This window comes from Saccopteryx bilineata, chromosome 2 (genome assembly GCF_036850765.1).
Source record: "Saccopteryx bilineata isolate mSacBil1 chromosome 2, mSacBil1_pri_phased_curated, whole genome shotgun sequence".
Lineage (NCBI taxonomy): Eukaryota > Metazoa > Chordata > Mammalia > Chiroptera > Emballonuridae > Saccopteryx > Saccopteryx bilineata.
Window position 1 is genome coordinate 173,599,310 of NC_089491.1, and position 21,032 is coordinate 173,620,341.

At 45.2% G+C, this 21,032-nt stretch overlaps 1 protein-coding gene across 7 annotated transcripts in view; it reads left to right on the forward strand.

The window, feature by feature from the left end:
• IQSEC3 (IQ motif and Sec7 domain ArfGEF 3) overlaps nucleotides 1-21,032 on the forward strand; it is a 128,932-nt gene that overhangs the window by 39,731 nt on the left and 68,169 nt on the right. For all 7 annotated transcript variants that reach the window (XR_010729181.1, XR_010729180.1, XM_066258633.1 and 4 more), the window contains exon 2: nucleotides 1,878-1,961. Coding sequence is in view for 5 of the 7 variants with exons in the window: in XM_066258633.1 (XP_066114730.1) it covers nucleotides 1,878-1,961 (84 nt within the window). In the remaining 2 variants the exon portion in view is untranslated. The remainder of the gene's footprint in view (nucleotides 1-1,877; nucleotides 1,962-21,032) is intronic.

Below are 21,032 nucleotides of genomic sequence, written 5' to 3' on the forward strand. Positions count from 1 at the left end.
TACATCCCTGATTGATTAGAACTCAGGTTATTTACAGTTGTTTTGTTTCCCCCCTCAGTAAAAACAAGGCTGCCATAACATTTTGTACAAATACGTTTATGAACAGAGACTTGCATATTTAGGGTATAAAATTCCAGCGGTGAGGTTGCTGGGTTAGAAGACCTGTGTTCTTTTTAATTTCCAAAAATAGCTGTAAACATTCACATTTACACAGGTAATTTACGAGGGCAGCTCTCGCCCCACATCCTCACCAGCATTTATATTTAAGAGTCTTGTTAATGTTTGCCAGTCTAGTGAATGGCAAATGGCATCTCAGTGTTGCTTTTTTATTTACTATAGGGTGGAACATCTTTCCATACATTTATCAGCTCTAGATTTCCTCTTGTGTCAACCGGAATTCATATCCTTTGCCCAGTTTGTTTCCCTATTGGATATGTCTTTGCACTATGAATTTGTGGGAGTTCAAAGTAGGATATCAACGTGCCTTCTCTCATATGCATTGCAGATATATTTTCCCATTCTGTCATTGATCTTTTGACTTACTAGGGTATCTTTTTTTATACTAGATGTTTTTCTGTATAGTCAGATATCTTTCTCTTGGCTTTTCCATTTCCTTTTGTGTTTTAAGTCTTCTTAACACCTAGGCTATATTCCTAAGTTTACTTCTTTATTTACCCTTCTTTTATTTTTCTCATTTAAACGTGCAGTCTCTCTAGAATTTATTCTTGTGAAATTAAGGTAGGCTTCAGTGTTATTTTTTTCCATGAGAATTGCCAAATTCAGCAGCTTCCAGTAAAAATTGGATTTGGACAAAGAGTTCTGAAGCTAAAGAAGTTTCAAGATCCCTTTCAGGTGATCCTTTGGGTCCCTTCCAGGTCTGACATTCTCTGACTCCATAATGCCCAGTACAGTAACTGCTTGCTAAGAGAGAGAGAGAGAGAGAGAGAGAAGGCAATGGACAGAATTACAGAATTACTTTATGAAAAAGTAATTTCAGTAATAAACCCCAAGTTGGCTCAAAGTGGATAGTAGAATTACAGCATTTCAGAGGTGGAAGGGACCTTGAAAATTATCTAATTGCTCTCAGTTCTGCCTGCCTTTAGAATTGCTTAGGAGCTTATAAAAAAGTTCTGGTGCTCCCGAGCCAGGCCAGACCAAGTAAATCAGTTCTTGGGAGTAGGACCCAGTCAGGGGTCGATTCCAAATCTCCTGGTGATTCTAATAAGCAGCTGGGGTTGAGAACTACTTCTGTAGTTCAGCTTTCATTTCATCAGTCAAGAAACTGAGACCCTGAAGAGGTGAAGTAGGCATCACACAGCTGGCATGAGGATTCAGGTCTTTCCTTCCTGGATTGGCTTTTTTGTCTTCATCAAACAAACCCTTCAGGCACCATCCCTTGGGGTTTCAGCTGCCAACACTAAAGTCTCTGTATGAGTGCTTTATATCTTTGCATATGACCAGCTTTAAAGTGTTCATTTACTGCACGCAGTTCTGTGCACCACAGATGATTAGACCTAGTTTGGCCTTGCCGGACCTTAGTGGGAAATAGGGCTGTAAAGAACTATGACAATGATAAAAGATGGAACAAATGGCTCATAAAAGTAGAGGAGCCCACTGAGAGGATGAAGGTGCAGAAGTAGGAAGGTCAAGTGGACTGCAAGCAGGAGGAGGTGTTTGAATTGGGCCTAATGGGTGATGGATGGTAAAGGCCTTGATAACAGAGAATGGATGCTGCAATTCTGTCCCTGGAACAGAGTTGGTGACTTCAGTGACACAAGGGCAAGTTTTCAGGGCCGAAACAGCTGGTGTCAGAGAGTTGAGCTGGGCCCAGCCTGTCTCAGCTGAGCTTTGACCTCCTCCCTCTGCTCTGCCCTCAGGAATGAGACCGTGTTGCATCAGTTCTGCTGCCCAGCCGCTGACTCCGAGCAGAAGCCCTCCTGTGCCGACCTGGCCTCCCAAAGGTGGGAAGTAATTGGTGGATGGTCCTCCCCTCCTCACCCCCAGACCCTCCCCCTCAGAGCAAAGCACACACCGCTGCACTATTTGGCCCCTTCCTCTTGAGTCTTGTGATTTTGCTCTTACCTCCTTCTTCACACTTCCATTTCTCTTTGCTTCCTCTGGGCCCCAGATGAGCCATCCCTAACTCTGAGGTCATTATGCCCTTTTGTTCATATCCCAAACCTGTGTTCTTCCCCTCTGAACGCCTATGTAAAAGACATTTTCAAACAGCAAGGAGAAGTGAATGTGACTCCGTATAGAGAACACAGTGGGTTGTCTGGCACTCAGTAGTTGCTCAACCAATAGTAGTGCCCATCTTTGCCCTTATATCAAATATTTACCATTTTCTTCCTAATCTTTCTCCTTCCATAACAGAACCAAGATGGCTGATTTTCATTTCAGGGATTTTTCAACCTTTGTTGAGTTAGCTGACAACCTGATAAGGGAGGAGAGTGTTGAAAAGTCAGGGTTCAGTGTCACTGTCCCAGGCTTTCCTCTCCATCTTTTTTGGGCTAGCTGTAGGCTATCTTTCTTCCAGTGTCCTTCCCTTGTGTTCTCCCTCCTTCATGCTTTCATCTTTCTCCTCCCACACTCATCCCTCATGATCCCTTCTGTTCCTCTGTGCCCCTCCCCCCCACATCGCTTTCCTCTCCCCATCATCTTGATCTGTGCACTTTCCCTCTCTGTCCCTTATCACACTTCTTTTCTTCTCTTTTTTCACCCATTTTTCTGTCTTACAGTTCTGCACATTTCTCTTGTTAGTTCATTCAGAGCTATGATCCTTTGATTCTGGACTAAAATTTGCCCCATCTACAGTCTCCTGTTGTCAGCATAAATTTGGACAAGTTACTTAACTCCCCTGGGCTTCAGTTTCATCATCTGTGTAATGGAGGGGTTGGTCTCTGTAGAAAGTGACATTTACATGTAACCTCACTGAGCATCTCACCTGCTTAGGAAAACAAGATCAGGCAAGTTATAACCCCTGTCTTATATAAGAGGTGAGTGAGGTGCAGAGCACTCAAGGGACTGGCCCACAGTCCCACAGCCAGTGAGTACCAGTGCCAGATGCACACTTAGGAAGTTTGACTCCCACTGCTCGCCATTTCCCGGTTTAAGACTTAACAATTCCATGATCATTCCCTTTCTTCTTTGGCAAATAATTAGATAATAATCAGAGATGGTGATTATGAAGCTTTAAGACAGAAAACCAACCTCTGAAAGGTATTACTATGCATTTTCCATTAAAGGGAAGTTAAAGGGGGTTGGGGACAAGGCAGGGCTTAAGGAGGGGACTGTGGCAGTTGGACCACACAAGAACACTTCCAGATCCTTCAGTCCAGGGCTGCGGGGCAACAGTTGTTCCAGGCAGATGACTATGTTGGAGGATTGAAGGCAAAGGGAAGGACCAGGCTCTCTGAAATGTCCTGGGTGGTCTCTGTGCCAGGACATAAGGCCAAGTAAGGCCACTTGGGTCCTTGGGGAGTTCCCCATCTAGTGGGGCCTTGTGATACCTCCACATTAAAAATGGCTCACCTGGAAACTGGATAGAAAGAGAGAAATGGAGGAATGAGAAAGGGGAAGAGAAAGGGGAGAGGACACAGAGTGGAATGGCATGGAATTGGTCTGGGAGGAAAGAATTAGGGGGCCCTGGATCCTCCCATGAGCTGTCACTGTGCAGACATGTAGCTGAGTCTTCTTCCTAAAAATGTCCTCCCTGCTAGGAAGCAAGGAAAGCTGTCTAGTCTGCCTCTACCCCACCAATCAAGCTCAATTTAGTAGATGTTTAATTGCTGCTACCCAAGCACCAGGCATTGGGGAGGATGAGTAACACTACACTCACAAAGCTTAGCCCTGGGGGCCTCAGCAACAGAAATCTGCCCTTGGATTTTCCTTGGTCCTTCCTGTCTCTCCCACCCAGTATCCCACTCTCACCCAGAACTCCCACTCAGTATCCCACTCTCACCCAGAACTCCCACCCAGTATCCCACTCTCACCCAGAACTCCCACCCAGTATCCCACTCTCACCCAGAACTCCCACCCAGTATCCCACTCTCACCCAGAACTCCCACCCAGTTCTTCCACTCTCTTACGTGCTAACACTGCCTGGTGAGGGTGGACCCACCCTGCAGTCTGGCTCCTGGTGGGAAAGGGTGGGGAAGAGGTGGGTATATATTGGTGCAGGGAGGGGTGCTGCCCCCTCATGGGGCCTGGGCTCCAAGGGATTAGGTTCTTTTCCAAGACTCAGGGTGGGACAGTTGGAAACCTATTATCTTAGTTTTCCCAAAGGGCAGGCCCCGAGGTTGCTCTAGGGAGGTGCTCTAGGGAGGCAGGGTGGAAAGTGGAAGGTTTCTGGGAATGTTGTTCATGGAGGGGCCTGTAAATGCTGCCTACTGGAGCCCTCCCCTCTGGTTGAGGCAGGGAGGCTTGAGCCCAAGTTGGTCCAGCTGTTTGTTGTCTATCTCTGTTCTCAGTTATTCCAAGCTGTCCTGTCTGTCTGGTTTGTAGTTTCCTAGAGTGTGTTTTGTGTGTTTCTGTCTGTCCATCTCTCTCTGATGATAGTTTCTCGACCTCTCTCTGGGAAGAGGCTGCTAGATGTTTTCTAACAGTGTATGTGTCACTCAGTCTGTCTATTCTTGGATTCTTGGGGGAATTCCATCCTGAGATAAGTTTTCTCCCATCATACTCCCAACACCCCTGCTCCTAACCCTGTCCATGACTCTTTCACAGCCTTAAGCCCTTCCCTTTATCCAGGTGTTCCGCCTCCAGTGTGGCTCAAACCTCCCTGTGAGTTTCTGTACAGAATGTAGAGGTCAGAGACAGGCTGAAAGCCAGCACAGGGTGCGTGGGCCACAGAGCCCTTAAGACCCACCGGGTATTTCCGCACAGATCAGTCTGGTTTCCTGCCAGTTCAGCCAGCCTCTAGCCGAATCAGCATCCTCTGAGCAGCTCTAGGAATAAGCCAATTGATCTCTACAGGAGACACCAACAAGGAATCCAAAGCAATCATCAGATTCAGGGTCACTAGGGCCCTTTTTGTGTGATCCCAGAGCTGGCCACAGAGGCCCTCTCACCTTCCTCTGTACCCTGAGGCCAGTGGCGACCACAGTCAGCACAAGTTTGAGGGGATGTTCCTTCCCTGCCCCCACCCCAAACTGTGGAGCTGAGCAAGAATCCTTCTTTCCTAGAGCCATTGGGTTCGCCCTGGAGGCTACAGTGATGGCTGATCTGTGTAGGGAGGAACTGCTGCTGCAGCCTGAGGTGAACCCTCAGCCCAGGGGAGAGCCCCAGGGCCCCAGAGAGCTCCTCACCCCTCCCAGGAGGGGTGAGCTTCAGCCCCTTAGTGTGAGCCAGGACAGCCTTTTCCAGCCCTTGGGGGATGAGGTCAGGAGAAATTTATCTTGGGACGTGGAACATGCCAGGAAGTGAGGCCCCAGAAGTTGAGCAAGTCTGGAAGCTGCATATCTGTGCGAGGGAAGCGTGTGGCAGGCAGCCTGGAACAGAGTACAGTGGAACAGTTATGGGGCTGGCATAGGGTTTTCATGGGCTCTGCTGTGCTTAGGTTCACACACCCCTAGGCACGTGGCCTCAGGTGAGAACTGGGGAAGTGGGCCCAGAGCCAGACAGGGGCAGCAAGTCCTTGCTAGGATCTTCCATCCCCCTTTCCCACATCCTCCCGCTGCTCGCTGACAGTAGGGCTTTATTCTGGGGAAATGAATAGGCTAATAATTGCAGCCCTACTTTCTATCCCATGGGCTCTCCTCCTTCTTAGACTCTCAGTGGCATTCAGAACAGTGACCCTGGAGCCGGCCAGCTGCCTCCTAGCATCTAGGGCAGGGGTAGTCAACCTTTTTATACCTACTGCCCACTTCTGTATCTGTTAGTAGTAAAATTTTCTAACCACCCACTGGTTCCACAGTAATGGTGATTTATAAAGTAGGGAAGTAACTTTACTTTATAAAATTTATAAAGCAGAGTTACAGCAAGTTAAAGCATATAATAATAATTACTTACCAAGTACTTTATGTCGGATTTTCGCTAAGTTTGGCAGAATAAATCTATATAAAACAACTTACTATAGTTAAATCTATCTTTTTATTTATACTTTGGTTGCTCCGCTACCGCCCACCATGAAAGCTGGAACGCCCACTAGTGAGCGGTAGGGACCAGGTTGACTACCACTGGTTCTAGGGGAATGGTAGCCCATTCGTGTCTATGGGTAGCAGTGGAGCAGGATGAGGAAGATTGGCTTCTATTAAGGGTGTCAACAGGAGGCTGCGGGAAAGATCAGAAAGAGAAGGTGCTGGGGAGAAAACAGAACAACCCCAGGGTGAGGAGAGGATGGGGTGGGAATGGGGGCACTCTGAGCCCCAGCAGACTGGACCAACTCACCGGTGTTTGGGCCTTCCTCCTCAACCACCCTGCCCTACTCCAGAATGGAAGAGACACTAATATTTATTGGATACAGTATTTATTGAACATGCTGGGGATGTTGCACTAAGCACTCTCAATATTTTATCTCAATTCTGTGAGATAGTCACCACTCCCATTTACATATAAGGAATCTGGAATGGAGAAAAGTTGGGTATCTTGATAGAGGGACCACAGTGAATTAGGTCTGGAGCTGGAAAGGGAGCCCAGGTCTACCTCCAAATGCAACCTCTTTTCATGAAGTGCCTGCTAGGATTTTTTTTTTAATAGCACATAGCAGACATTCTTTGAGGCATTTCATTTCATCTTAAATAACATTGCCTGACCAGGTGGTGGCGCAGTGGATAGAGCGTCGGACTGAGATGCAGAGGACCCAGGTTCGAGACCCCGAGGTCGCCAGCTTGAGTGCGGGCTCATCTGATTTGAGCAAAGCTCACCAGCTTGGACCGAAGGTCACTGGCTTGAGCAAGGGGTTACTCGGTCTGCTGAAGGCCTCCAGTCAAGGCACATGTGAGAAAGCAACCAATGAACAACTAAGGTGTCGCAACGAAAAACTAATGATTGATGCTTCTCATCTCTCTCCATTCATTTCTGTCTGTCCCTATCTATCCCTCTCTCTGTCTCTGTAAAAAATAATAATAATAATTATTATTTTCTCTGATTATAAGTTGCACTTGCTAGTTGTTGGAAATGTGGGAAATATAGAAATATAAAGAACATAAAGCCCTGGCCGGTTGGCTCAGCGGTAGAGCGTCGGCCTAGCGTGCGGAGGACCCGGGTTCGATTCCCGGCCAGGGCACACAGGAGAAGCGCCCATTTGCTTCTCCACCCCTCCGCCGCGCTTTCCTCTCTGTCTCTCTCTTCCCCTCCCGTAGCCAAGGCTCCATTGGAGCAAAGATGGCCCGGGTGCTGGGGATGGCTCTGTGGCCTCTGCCTCAGGCGCTAGAGTGGCTCTGGTCGCAACATGGCGACGCCCAGGATGGGCAGAGCATCGCCCCATGGTGGGCGTGCCGGGTGGATCCCGGTGGGGCGCATGCGGGAGTCTGTCTGATTGTCTCTCCCTGTTTCCAGCTTCAGAAAAATGAAGAAAAAAAAAAAAAAAAAAGAACATAAAAATTGAACCCAGTCATCTAGAATTAACTGTTAATATATTAATGTGCAACTTTCTGGGGTTTTATTCTTCTGTGCACTAGTTTTTACACTTCCTCCCATTAAAAAAGAAACAAAGGGTTTTGTAGCCTGCATTCCACACTGCATGCACTGTGCGAGCCCCTGCCCTAGTGCCTCCAGCTCTCACCTGTCATGCGCTCAGCAGCCGGCAGAGTGCGCAGGGGCTGCAGGCCCTTGGGAAAGGGCCACCCTTCCCAGAAAGGCTGTCAGGGAGAGCCCTGTGTCCCCTGTCCTGTGCATCAGGCTCACTTTCCTCTCTCCCTAGCCCTCCTGAGGCATGATCAATACACCAGTGAGTGTTTACTCAGCCATTATGGAACAATTAAATTCTCAATCAATACAGTTTAGTCTTTAAACTGCTGAGCTTGGGAGCTTTGGTGTCAGTGCCCACTCCATTTCTCAGGTCCGAAGCTCAGAGGCTGCTAGGAAACTTGCCCCACCCACTGGTGGGAGGGGGAGGAGTCACTCTGGGGCTGCTGGACTGGATCCTCCCAGTCCCTAAAGAGGCACAGAAAAGACTCAGCTTCCCTCACAGGCCCTGGGGGTCAGGGCAGGAGGGGGCAAGGCCCAGGAGAAGTTGTCTGGTCGTCTTCAGAGTCCAGTGGTTAGTACCCAGGCCTTTGCAAGGGTTGAGATGTGACCTGACTCAGGGCTGTAAAAATTTCCATGCCCTGCCTTGGAGTCCTGCCTACTTGGTCCACATGGAACTCTGGGAACTGAGGACTCTGGTCCGGAACACAGCAGGGGTAGGGGATGGGCTGCTCCTTCTTATTTGGGCTCTTTGAGCAGATTTGCTCACCAGTATTCTGAGAATCTTGTGTACTTACAGTAGAACCCACTGTGGCTCTGGGTCCTGTTATACCTGTGGGTGACCATATAAGAGGGCAGAAGAATGTGGCCCAGCAGCTAATGAAGTCTGTTCCCAATGAATTATGTGGCCTATCACTTAACCTCTCTGTGCTCTTTGCCCCACCTGTGTCATCCCTGGAAGACTCAGGAGGCACAAAACCAAAATAGATGTCTAATTACTGTAATACCTTGGTATTGGGTATCCCCCACTAATTCCAGAAAGTGTTAGAAAAGCTGTCTTATTATGTTTGACTTTCTGTTCAAAAGGCTTTCCTCAACTGGGATGTAAAACTCATGTTTGGAGTCAAGTATTTGTCCAGGCCAATTTCTTTGTGTATTTTTCCCTTCCAGGCTTTGAGCCATCCTCCAAGACTGGTCTCTTCATGAAGCCTAGGTTGTCACCAGAGGGTACTTGGGAAGCTTACCTGTCCATGGAGTTATGGGGAGGGCTATGCAGTGTGACTGAGGCCACGCCATGGGCTACATTCAAAAAGCTGCTAATTAAGACAAACTTCCTGTCAGTGGCATTTAGAGAATTCCTCCTCACTCAGTATTTGTATTTTGTGCACCCCTCCCATGAGAGTGGGAGAGAAAATACTAGCTGTCCTGTGTGCACACTTGCTATGGTGCTGCGCAAGTTTTATCTTATTTAATTCTCATTAAAGCCCATAAAATGTTATTAGTATCATTTTTATGTTACAAAGACACTGAGGATCAGAGATAATGAATGACTTATCCAAGGTCCATATGTCTGCTGAAAGGCAGAGTTTGCATTTGTTGTTGCAGCTTCTACCACTGGAGTCAGTTAACAGAATGGAGGTGTTTCTACGCGTCGGAAATGAAAGTATGTCAGGGGGAGTGAACACCTGACGACCACTTCCCCAGATGCAGGTGGTAGGTAGGCTGCCTAGGGTCAGCGCCTTTCAGAGAACTTGGCTTGTGTAGTTCCAGACTAAGAAGGCCAGGCCTGATGTTCCTGCCTCTCCACCCTGGGCAAGAAGCTGTTCTGAGCTCTAGGCAAATTAGGTAAACACATCAGAGCAGCCAAACTGAAGAGGGAGATGACCCAGAGAACAGTTTCAGGGGTAAAAAGTTCTAGGCTCTATTACTTAAAGAAAGAAACATAACTAAAGATAATACTTCCAGAACAACAAAATGGAGTTTTACCACAAGGAAGGTCTGGCTGTCTTTCAGTCAGCCTCCATTAATGCAGAATTTTGTCCAATTTTCTGTTTTATTAACTGAGAACTTCTTGTTTGAGTCTTTCGGATATTGTTTTGGGTTTTGTTTGTTTTGTATTCTCAGAAAGGGCTGCCTCTCTTTGCAGGCCTGGAGGTTTTTCTAACTTCATTATCTCCTGTGCTTTTCTTGTTTTGTATTTCTTCTCTGAAAGGGCATCTTTACTTATTTATTTATCTTCTTCTTCTTTTTTTTTTTTTTTTTTGTATTTTTCTGAAGCTAGAAACCGGGAGAGACAGTCAGACAGACTCCCGCATGCGCCCAACCAGGATCCACCCGGCACGCCCACCAGGGGGCGACGCTCTGCCCACCAGAGGGCGATGCTCTGCCCCTCCGGGGCGTCACTCTGTTGCTACCAGAGCCACTCTAGCGCCTGGGGCAGAGGCCAAGGAGCCATCCCCAGCGCCTGGGCCATCTTTGCTCCAATGGAGCCTCGGCTGCGGGAGGGGAAGAGAGAGACAGAGAGGAAGGAGAGGGGGAGGGGTAGAGAAGCAGATGGGCGCTTCTCCTGTGTGCCCTGGCCGGGAATCGAACCCGGGACCTCTGCACACCAGGCCGACGCTCTACCACTGAGCCAACCGGCCAGGGCCTTATTTATTTATCTTTTAACTAATACTATGACCATGAAAATAATTTATAATTCCAATAGGAGTTTTTGATGTACAACTAAAAGGTTTTAAATCTGTTTTATAAAATCAAAAAAGAGGAAATAACCTTAATCTATAGCAAGGGTGATTTAATCATACCAGGCATTTTTAAAGGCTTTATTGGTTTTGAGAGGCCTTGGAATGACTTAAGAAAGGAGACTTTTTAAAGGAAAAAAAAAAAGAGGAGATTTTTAGTGACTTCTTTTTTTTTTTTTTTTTTTTTTTTTTTTTAATTTTATAATTTTATTTTTTTAATGGGGTGACATCAATAAATCAGGATACATATATTCAAAGATAACAAGTCCAGGTTATCTTGTCGTTCAATTATGTTGCATACCCACCACCCAAAGTCAGATTGTCCTCTGTCACCTTCTATCTTGTTTTCTTTGTGCCCCTCCCCACCCCCTATCCCTCTCCCATTCCCCCCTCCCCCCCCGTAACCACCACACTCTTATCAATGTCTCTTAGTTTCACTATTATGTCCCACCTACGTATGGAATAATACAGTTCCTGTTTTTATCTGATTTACTTATTTCGCTTCGTATCATGTTATCAAGATCCCACCATTTTGCTGTAAATGTTCCGATGTAGTGACTTCTTTTGACAATTAAGAAACAAAACAGGTACTGTCTCAGAGGGAAGACGGCCAGGCGTTGCTGTCTCCAGCAAGGATTGTAAGGGGAGGCAAGAGAAGGGGTCTGTGGATTTAGAACCTCGGGACATCATGGTTGGGAGCAAGCCCAGGCATGTAATAGCCCTTTACTGAACAGACAGGAGACCCAGGCCCGGAGGAAGGTGCCTTGCCTGAGGCCCTCCAGCTGGTGAAGTACAGAACAAGGGAGAAGCCAGGCTTCCTGTCCAGGCCGGTGCTGTGCACCACCTGACTTGGACACAGCACTCCCTTCTCTGCGCCTTGGTGTCCTCAGCTGTCACATGAGTTGGGGCAACTGTCTAATCCCCAAAGCCTGTCTTGCAGTGATTCTACAAGAAGGCACTGTGCCTTGGCCAAGGGTAAGACATGCACATGGAGCTACCAGGAACAACCACAAGCACAACAAAGGACAAGTGATATGATACAGATAGTAGACTCAGACTGTAAACCCAAGAGGCAGAGGGGAAAGGCAACACTTAGCCTGGTATGAGCATACGTGAGAAAAAGAAGTGTTGTACAGGCTAGAGCATGGATTATTTTTCTTTCTCTGATTTACTTATTGTTAAAACACAACGAAGTTTTATAAAGGAGAAAACCCTCCCTCACTCTACAGTCCCTGCCGAAGTAATTCCTATCATTTCCCGGTTCACCACACGTTTGGAGCCGTGTGTCCCTGAATGCCACAGGGAGAGCATGGTACCCACCTCCCCTCCTCCATGCTGGCAGACTTCAGCATGGGTCCTGGACCCAGATGCAGTTCTGTTCACTCCAGGACAGGAACGATGGGAAATGAAGGAGGCTGACGTGGACAGTCAGTCATGACCTTAACATCTCCCGCATGTATAGCATTTTCCAGATTACAGAGCTCCTTCCTGTCCTTTCACTGATTATTTGAGCCCCACTAAAAACCTGTTAGAGGTCACAAGGGCAAGAATTATTGTGTCCATTTCATAGCCGAGGAGATACTCAGAGAAGAGGAGCCTCTTGTTCAGGGTCTGAAGGTGGGAGCTGGTGGAGGGTAAGATGAGAGAGCCCACACCAACAGACCACAAGAGCAGCGATGTGAAGGCCTTGCTTCCTCCTTGTCTCTGTTTGAATGTGTTGCCTTGGTCATGCCCCTGGGCCACCACTCACATGGACTGGCAGACTGGCAGGGTCATGGTGAAGTCACCATGTGCTAAGTCTAGGCCAAAGTTTTGCAGCTTTGGAGATCAAGTTCCTCTGATTCCAGAGAAATTGACCTGCCAGAAACAAATTCACAAGAGACTGACTATCATATTAGTGTGAATTTCCTAATTCATAATGAGAAGTGATCCTGGTGAACAGGATACTCTTAATTACTGATCAAGAAAGAACTTCAAGTATAAGAGTCTCCTTTCTTCTCCAAGGGCAGAGGGCTGAGCACCAGATGATTTTCATGGATTCCCTGCTAGGCTGGAAAGGAAGAGAGCTGAGGCGGTGGCAAACAAGCTCCCTGGGTTGGAAGACCCATTCAAAAAAGATTTCGAGGCAGCACTAGAATGTGGAGCAGTTGAGAGCATAGACAGAGCAATTCAAATTCGTGTTCTATCCTGGTTTGGCTACTTACAAATTCTGTGATCTTGGTTAAATTATTTAAGCATTCTAGTCCTCAATTTATTTAACTGTACAATGGGAATCACAATACCTCTTACCCCTTAGGATGGTTGAGAGAATTAATTGAGATGATGTGTGGCCAGGTGTCTGGTATATAGTCAGCATTCAATAAACACTAGCTATTTTTTAAAGCTGGATTTTTCAAAAGCAGAGAGGGGAAAATCAGTTAAGGTCCAGGAGTCTCAGGAAAAAGGGTCTAGAAACTCAGTTTAGAGAGAATGGGATGACAATTTCAGGGGATGGGGTCCCAGTGGCGGAGCCCTGGTATTGCAAGCAGCAAGGGGTACACTACCTTGCATGGTGTTCAGGGTCACTGAGCTATTCCCTTCATGGAGAGGGCCCCCCTCCTTTGGATGGCAGGCAATGAGTGTGGAGGAGGAGACAGTTTTTCAGATGTTTTTATTCAAGCCTAGCCCATGAAATGCAGAGTTTGGCTGGAAAGACCCCAACACTCCAAACAGACAAGAGTCTGAGAACTGAGGGACCAATTTGGGGAAGAGATCAAAGAATCTATAGACCGAGATGAATGCCAATCAAGCAGGGTAACGGCTGGGAAAGGAGATTTTCTAGACATCAGGGCAGGAGAGGAAATGATTTAACTCGGCACTAGGCTGTCACAGCCCAGGCCAGAATGAGATTGAGAGCAGAGGCATTTTTATCAGGAAAATCTGCTTGCCAGTTTGTTCCCTTGAGAAACAGAGATCGTTTAACCCCCTCAGGGAAAGGTTTATGGCCTGACACTGACTTCTGCCCTGTCTGTGAAAGGCTCCCCAAGCTGGGATTTCTGAGGCTTCTTCCCAAAGCCAGTGTGTCCTACATTGTTTCTTTCTCCTAAACACGTTTGGAGATGACCTGTGAAACCACAGAAGTGAGCAATGGTAGGCCGTTCTGATACTGTAAGCTTTGTGAGTGGTTTCAACTGTAGCAAGGAAGATTGAAGCTAGACATTAGGAAAGACTTCCAGTAAGAAAGGTAAAGATAAGGAAGGTGACTGTAGGGAAACAGAAAGGAATCTTGTTCCATAGTAACTTGGTGGATGTCCAGAGCAATATCCTACACCAGTGTTTTTCAACTGCTGGTACGCATACCAGTCCTCCAGAAATTTCATGCAGGTCCGTGAAAGGTTACCCACCCTGATGTTGTATGAAGACAATAGACCCAAGGATCTTAGTCAGATTTGCTTATGCTCAGGGTAATTTCTGCCTTAGTGGTCCCCGAAATAATTCTTCTGTTTTCACCAGTCCCCAAATGTAAAAACGTTTAAAACCACTGACCTACCCTACAAGTAATTCTGCCATTTCCATGTCTTGTGTCACAATATTCTTGTTTTGGCAAGTACACACCTGACCATCATAAGCGCCTGTAAGCCATCGAGACCTTTCCCCTAGCATGTGGTGAAATTGAGCCTGTGAGGAGCTGGAAAGACACCTTCCCTGCAAATGGCTCAGGACCGAAGAAACATCCTCTCCTCAGGGATGAGGGTGGGCTGGCCTGGGTTGGACCAGGAGGAGGGTGAAATGAAAAGATTTTAGGTGTCATGCTCTGCCTCTGTGTTGAGTTGTATGTGTACATGGTCTGTGTAGGTCACCGTCAGAGGGCTCTCCGAGAGGTCCAAGGACAGGACGAAGTCTTTGTTCTCCAGGGAGCCAGATTGGGCAGGGGCAGGAAGCTATATTTACTGAGCATAATATTGGTGCCAAAGGTTTTATAGACATCACCGTATTTCCCCTTGTATAAAACGCACCCTTTTTCGAAAAATTTGGGGTCTAAAAACTAGGTGTGTCTTAGACAGTGATTGTAGTTTTTTTACTTGCATTTCCCACCTTTTCACTCTTGTTTTTGTGCTCATTGTTGAAGACAGTGATTCGTCATCAGACACAGATAAGGACAAGCTAATGGATGGGAGTTCTGACTGATGAGTTGTATGAATTTTATGATGAATAAAATGAGTTCAATAACTTATGCAATACATTTTTTTTTCAAATTTTGGGCCCCAAAATTAAGGTACGTCTTATACATGGGAAAACACGGTATTTTACTAAGTCTCCCAGCAAAATCATGTGGTAGGTTGTTGTTTTTTTAAGTGAGAAGAGAGGAGATAGTGGACAGACTCCCGTATCTGCCTAGACTGGGATCCACTCAGCACCCCAGCTCTGGGTCTAATGCTCGAATCAACTGAGCTATCCTCTGCGGTTGAGGCTGATGCACTGGGACAAACCAAGCCATTATCAGCACCAGCCTGATGCTCTGGCTGTGGCAGGGGAAGAGGGAGGGAAGGGGGAGAGAGAAGAGGAGAGAAGCAGATGGTCACTCCACTTGTGTGTGCTGACTGGGAATCGAACCTGGAACATCCATTCGCCAGGCCGACGCTCTGTCCACTGGCCAGGGCCGTGAGAGATGCCTTAACTTCACACATGAGGAAATAGGCTCAGAGAAGTTAAGGAATTAGCCCAATGTCACACAGATAGGGAGTGGCCAGATTTTAACAATGGTTGGTCTGCCTGATTCCTAATCCCATACTCATTACATTCTGCTGCCTCCCAGCCCTTATTACCTTCTGGTAAACTTCTCTTGGCCTCATCTCAGAACTTCATAATTACACCATACAGAAAATTCCAGTACTTCTCCATTTAAAGTACTCTAGCACAAGACACCAAGAACATTAAAAAAAGCTAGTTCAAGTTAAATGACTGTTCTTTATTCTGAAGTCACATCCTTCCTACTTTTCATATTTCTTTATAATATTATAGGGAAAGTTAAGAGTGTTTTAAACATTTTTAAAAAGATTTTCCCATTGATTTGAGAGACAGAGAAGCATTAACTTGTTCTTCCACTTAGTTGTTCCATTGGTTGCTTCTCATACATGCCCTCATGGTGGGGTTGAACTCATGACCTGGGTGCTCTGGGATGATGCTTTATCCACTGAACCACCTGGCCAGAGCCAACAATTTTTCTTATTTAGCAAAACAGCTTGTTGTAAATCTTAAAAAAAAAAAAGACAGTTACCACTATATAAGGCTCACTGAGCATCTGACATGTATTGCACCTGCTTCTTTCATAGAGAGAGAAGTGAGGTATGAGGAGGTTAAGCAACATTCCCAAGGCCACCCAGCAGGTGAGAGGCAGAGCCAGCACTCAGCCCCGGGCAGCCTGACTCCAGGCCCATACCTGTAGCTGCCGTGAACCAGCGCGGCTCCTAATAACAGTGCGGAATTAAGGAAACACACTTCTAAATAAAAACGATGGGACCAGGAGGACTCTTCAAACTGCCTGGCAGTATCCGAGTGTCCCATAGCCCCAGTTTGCTTTATTATATAGCCATATGCAAATCAAGAACCCTGATACAAAGTTGCACATCCAAGGCTAAGACAGGAACTCTCCCAAGGCATAAAACAGGATGCATTAGTGAAATCTACCAACATCCGAAAACAAACAGAGGAAGGGCATGTATATTGCTTCCAAGAACCCAAGGAAGCAAGTGGAGTGGGTGTAAACACTCAGCATCAAAGCCAAATATGGAGGTGGAGGGGGGAGAACTTAGCCTTTTGCTAAGTCTCGAATCTACAATGGCTTTTTGCCATTTACGGTCCACAACATATGCCCCTTTCTTTTATTTTTAATTTGTGTGCTGAGATTTGCACTTATCTGATTTCCTAGTTTCCCAGATTCTAATTTGGAGGCAGACGGAAAAAATACAGAACAAAACATAAAATTAGTATAGCCAATGCTAACAGATACCCAAAACAAGTATACTAATACATCACAGTGATTAAAGCCTTTAAGCAAACTCTTGGCTAATACAACAAGAATCTATAAAAAAGTAATGTCCTTAACGTGTTCACCAAGTCCAAGTTGGCACCAACACCATTCCAAATCTCTGCAAATGCAACCCAACCCCAGTTCAGTCCATCAAAAACTGTCACAGGAGCAGGAGTCCAGGAAAAGTCCACTTTCAGGAGAAGTCCACATGGCACTGGAATTGCTGTCACACTTCCACACTCTGAAGCTAGCGTCAAAGTCCCAATGACCACTGCTCCCAGCTGGCAATGACCCAGGTAGACTGGAAAAGCCATCCACAGCACGCATGAAGACAGAGCTTCCGTTTTCTTTAAACTGGAAAGATGAACCCAGGGGGCCCTATACTGGAGCTGTACAGCCATGGGTGAGGAGAACCTTGGGATACATTAAGCTGGGTGGCAGAGGTAAATTTGTAAGTTGGCAAAAAAGGAAAAAAGGAGCTCTAAATTAGGAGTAGGTCCTAGCCTAAAATATGAGTGGGGCATTGAGGCAAGAGGAATAAAGGAAACACTATATATTAAACAAAGCAGCAGAAAACAGGACTATCAATACCCACAACAGAGATCTTCGAGGGAAGAATAAAAACCCTGAATATTCAGGCAAGACATAGTTAAGTGGCCCTTGTGTAAATGAGATCAGTTTACCTGCTACTTGGAAGAAATACCCTAGGCTTGTCCACAGTGTAGTAGATGAGGCTGATGGCCCTGGGCATCTTCAGCCTTCAGTGGCAAATCCCAGCATTCTGGGCAAGGTTAGGTCACAGGTGGCTGGAGCAGGGCTGGAAGAGACTGAACCCTCCCTTAGAGGAGCGAGGGGCAAGCCTACCTTCCAGTGTCCCTTCTTCCTCACAGCAAAAGCATGTATGTCTGGCAGGCTTTGGCTTAAATGACCATCCTTTCCACTATTGAAGCAGGGCCCTGATGAAGTTCCAGTTGGAGCGCTGGAGCCTTTGAGTGCGTATGCCAAGAGCTAGTATTTTACCTGATCTCCTTTGGGCTTTTTCTGCCTCTTGCTACCTTAAAAGCCATGCTCAGAAGATCTCGCTAAGGGGCTTGAGGGTCCCTATCTGCCTATATATCTGGAGCTATTTGGAAAAAGACAAAACAGTGTTATTAGCTGGAATAAAAAAATTTTTAAAAAGGGGGTAGTAGTTTGCAGGACAAAAAAATTTGGCATCTTTTGTACCTCAGTATTCAAAAGAAATTGTTTGAAGTAAAAAGCATGATAGGGTAGACCTGCAGGAGTTCCAGGATATGACCCCCCCCCTTTCTTTTTATATTATTTACGATTGATCTTCAAGCAAATGCCAAGCATACTTTACAATATTTTGACTTCAAAGACTGCAAGAAATTCTTGACTTTGATAACTTTTAACAAAAATAGAGTAAATGCACCTTCAAGCAACATTCCCACACTTATCAAAACACCTCCTTAACATTAATTAACAGGCACTTTAAAGAGTACATATCAAAACTGGAAAATCCCAGTGTGATCTTCATTATTTTCCTATAGTAAAAAAATCTTTACACTTTTATTATGTAAACCTATGCTGTTTCAAGCCTTTCACTTGCAGCCTGGAGCAGCCTTGCTAAATTAGCAAGTCTTTTGGATCCAAAATGAGCGCGCTTTACTTATTCCAAATAAAATTATATTTATGTAGGGAAATGAAATTATTTTTATTTTGTTTTCAATATTAAAGCCGGCATTCCCAAAATTATTATTATCATTACTTTTCATGTAAGGACTTAATCCAGGCCTTATAAACAAAGACACTTAGACATTAAACAAAGACTTCACATACAATGACACAAATCAAGAGTGAAACCCGGGGTTTTAGAGATTAAACTATGGCCTGCTTGATCTTAAGTAGGCCTACCTTAATAGGAATGTAATAAGGATATACACTAAACAGAGATCTCTCGAAATTCTCAAGACAGCTGTATGAGATTTCTGTTCAGCAACACCCAAATCAGGCCCCCCTTTAGCCCTCTTTTCAGGCAATGAAGCAGGAAAGAAAATGATCTAAAACATTAAAAAAATTAAATAATAATTGAGAAAGGGAAGAGAGCATAGTAAAATAAGTCTTATGCAATTGCTCTTGTGAAGTGAGTCTCTCATCCAGAATCATGGTGTCTCACCAGTCATTCAGGGATCCACCGAGGAGCTTCAGCAGACCTAGGAAAAACACACACATATCCTTGGCCCCATAAGAGAACAGGGTCTGGCCCTTGCCAGATTCCTGTGAGTGGGTCCCTCCATCGCACTTCAGGGAAGGCTTTCCTTGCAGGGTTCCAGAGTCTCCCTGCTGCTGAATGACCCTGTACATCAGTATTCAAAAAATTTAAAGTAAAAAGAGCATGACAAAGAAGATTTGCAGGAGTTTGAGGGTATAATTCCCCTTTTTTTATTTTTTCCAATTGATTTTTAAGTGTTTGATATGCACGCTCTACAATGCCTTGACCCTAGGGATTGTAAGGAATACCTGTCCTCAAGTCAATTCCAAAAGTCTGACAAAATGTAGTAAATGCTTTTCCTAGATATGCAGGAGCATTGTCAGTTTTAATCGGTTTAGGAAGTCCAATAATAGAAAATGCATACAAGCAATGAGCTATATAACATGCTTAGCAGCCTCTCCTGTTCTGGAGAATAAGTATCCTCTGTAATGTGGACAAAGGACTGTTTGCCAAATGAAGGTATATGAGTAACATCCATTTGCCAAAGTTGTCCTGGTAGGAGTCCTCGAGGGTTAATTCCAAACGAAGGGACAGATTGTAGTATAGGACACCTTGGACAAGATTTAACAATCTGCCGTGCTACTTCCCGAGAAAGTTGAAACTGTTTATGCAGGGCTGCAGCGTTCTGGTGATGGATAGTATGAGACTGAATTGCTTGATCTGTCATGGTTGCTCCAATAATTTTCTTTTGGGTAGCTTGATCAACAAGGGCATTCCTTTGTGCTAAAGCTCCAGGGAGCATGGAGTGAACTCGAATATGTCCTATAAAACACGGAGCTGTATGTTGACATACAAGTCTTTGAGGAAGGAGAAACTGCTGAAATAGTTCCTCATCAGCAGTTTCCCTAAGATAGCAGTCTCTATAGTGGAAACAACCATAAGTAAATATCTGCTGTCTGTATCCAGATTAAAGGAGGAATATGGCAAATGCTGAAAAGCCATGATAATGGCATGTAATTCTACTCTTTGAGCTGATTTTAAGGTGACTGTTTCGGTATAAACTTGTCCATCGATTATTAAGCCTGCTATTCCTGAGCTGGACCCATCAGTAAAGACTGTAGGTGCTTCAGGAACGGGCCCTTTAACAACTGTCTTAGGAAATATAAAGGTAGTAATTAATGAAAATTGAACTATTTTATCAGCTGGGTAGTGAGAATCAATTTGGCCTGTAAAATTTGCAAAAGCGATTTGCCATTTTGTGGAAGTTTCCCAGAGCCATTGTTGTTGATCCTTTGAAAAGGGAACAACAATAGTCTGTAGCTCAAAACCTATAAGCTGTAAGAGTCATCTACACCCCTTGATAAACAAGGAGGCAACAAAATCAAAATATGGAGATAAAACTTTCTTAGGAGTAACAGCTAAATGAATCCATTCAATAGGACCTGAAGCTTGCCACAATAGTCCCGTTGGAGTGTAACTCAAGGGACATATTAGTAAGGCAATTGATTCTTCAGGATTTATGCATTTTAGTTGTGCTTGTTGCAAGGCTTTTTCTACAAGCTTTAAAGCGTGTTATCCCACAGGTATAAGTAGCTGAGGAGAAGTTGGTTCAGCTGAGCCTCTAAGAATATCAAAAAGTGGCTTCAGTTCTCCAGTAGTTAATTTCAAGGAAGGTCTAAGCCAGTTAATGTCTCCTAACAGTTTCTGGAAATTGTTTAAAGTTCGCAAATGATCTGTCCTGATTTCTATTTTCTGTGGGTGAATTTGTTGTCCCTCAATAATTTGTCCTAAATAAGAAAAAGGTAAAGATTGCTGTACCTTTTCAGGAGCTATATAAAGTCTTGATTCTTTCAGAGAATATTCTAGTTGTTGCAGAATGGTCAACACAGTGTCTTTATCTGGATGAGCAATAAGAATATCATCCATATAATGAATTATGTATGCCTTAGGGTGCTGCCTTTGTACTGGAGAGATGGCTTAAACAACATATTTTTGGCACAAGGTAGGACTATAGCCATACTTTGAGGCAAAACTCGCCACTGGTATCGCTCCATGGGAGCCTGGAAATTAAGTGAAGGAACACTGAATGCAAAACGCTTGCAATCATGAGGGCTTAAAGAATAGTAAAAGAGCAATTGTTCAAGTCAACAACTACAAGGTGAAAATTTCATGGAATGGCAGTAGAAGGAAGTCCTAGCTGGAGAGGACCCATAATTTCCATAGTCTTATTTATTGCTCTCAAATCTTGTAATAGCCTCCAGTTTCCTGATTTCTTTTTAATGACAAATATAGGCATATTCCATGGACTATTAGATGGTTCAATGTGCCCAAGCTGTAGCTGTTCCTGTACCAATTGAGCAGCTGCCTTAAGTTTCTCCTGAGAAAGGGGCCATTGGTCTACCCATACAGGATTATCTGATTTTCAAGTAATTGGGTCTGCACA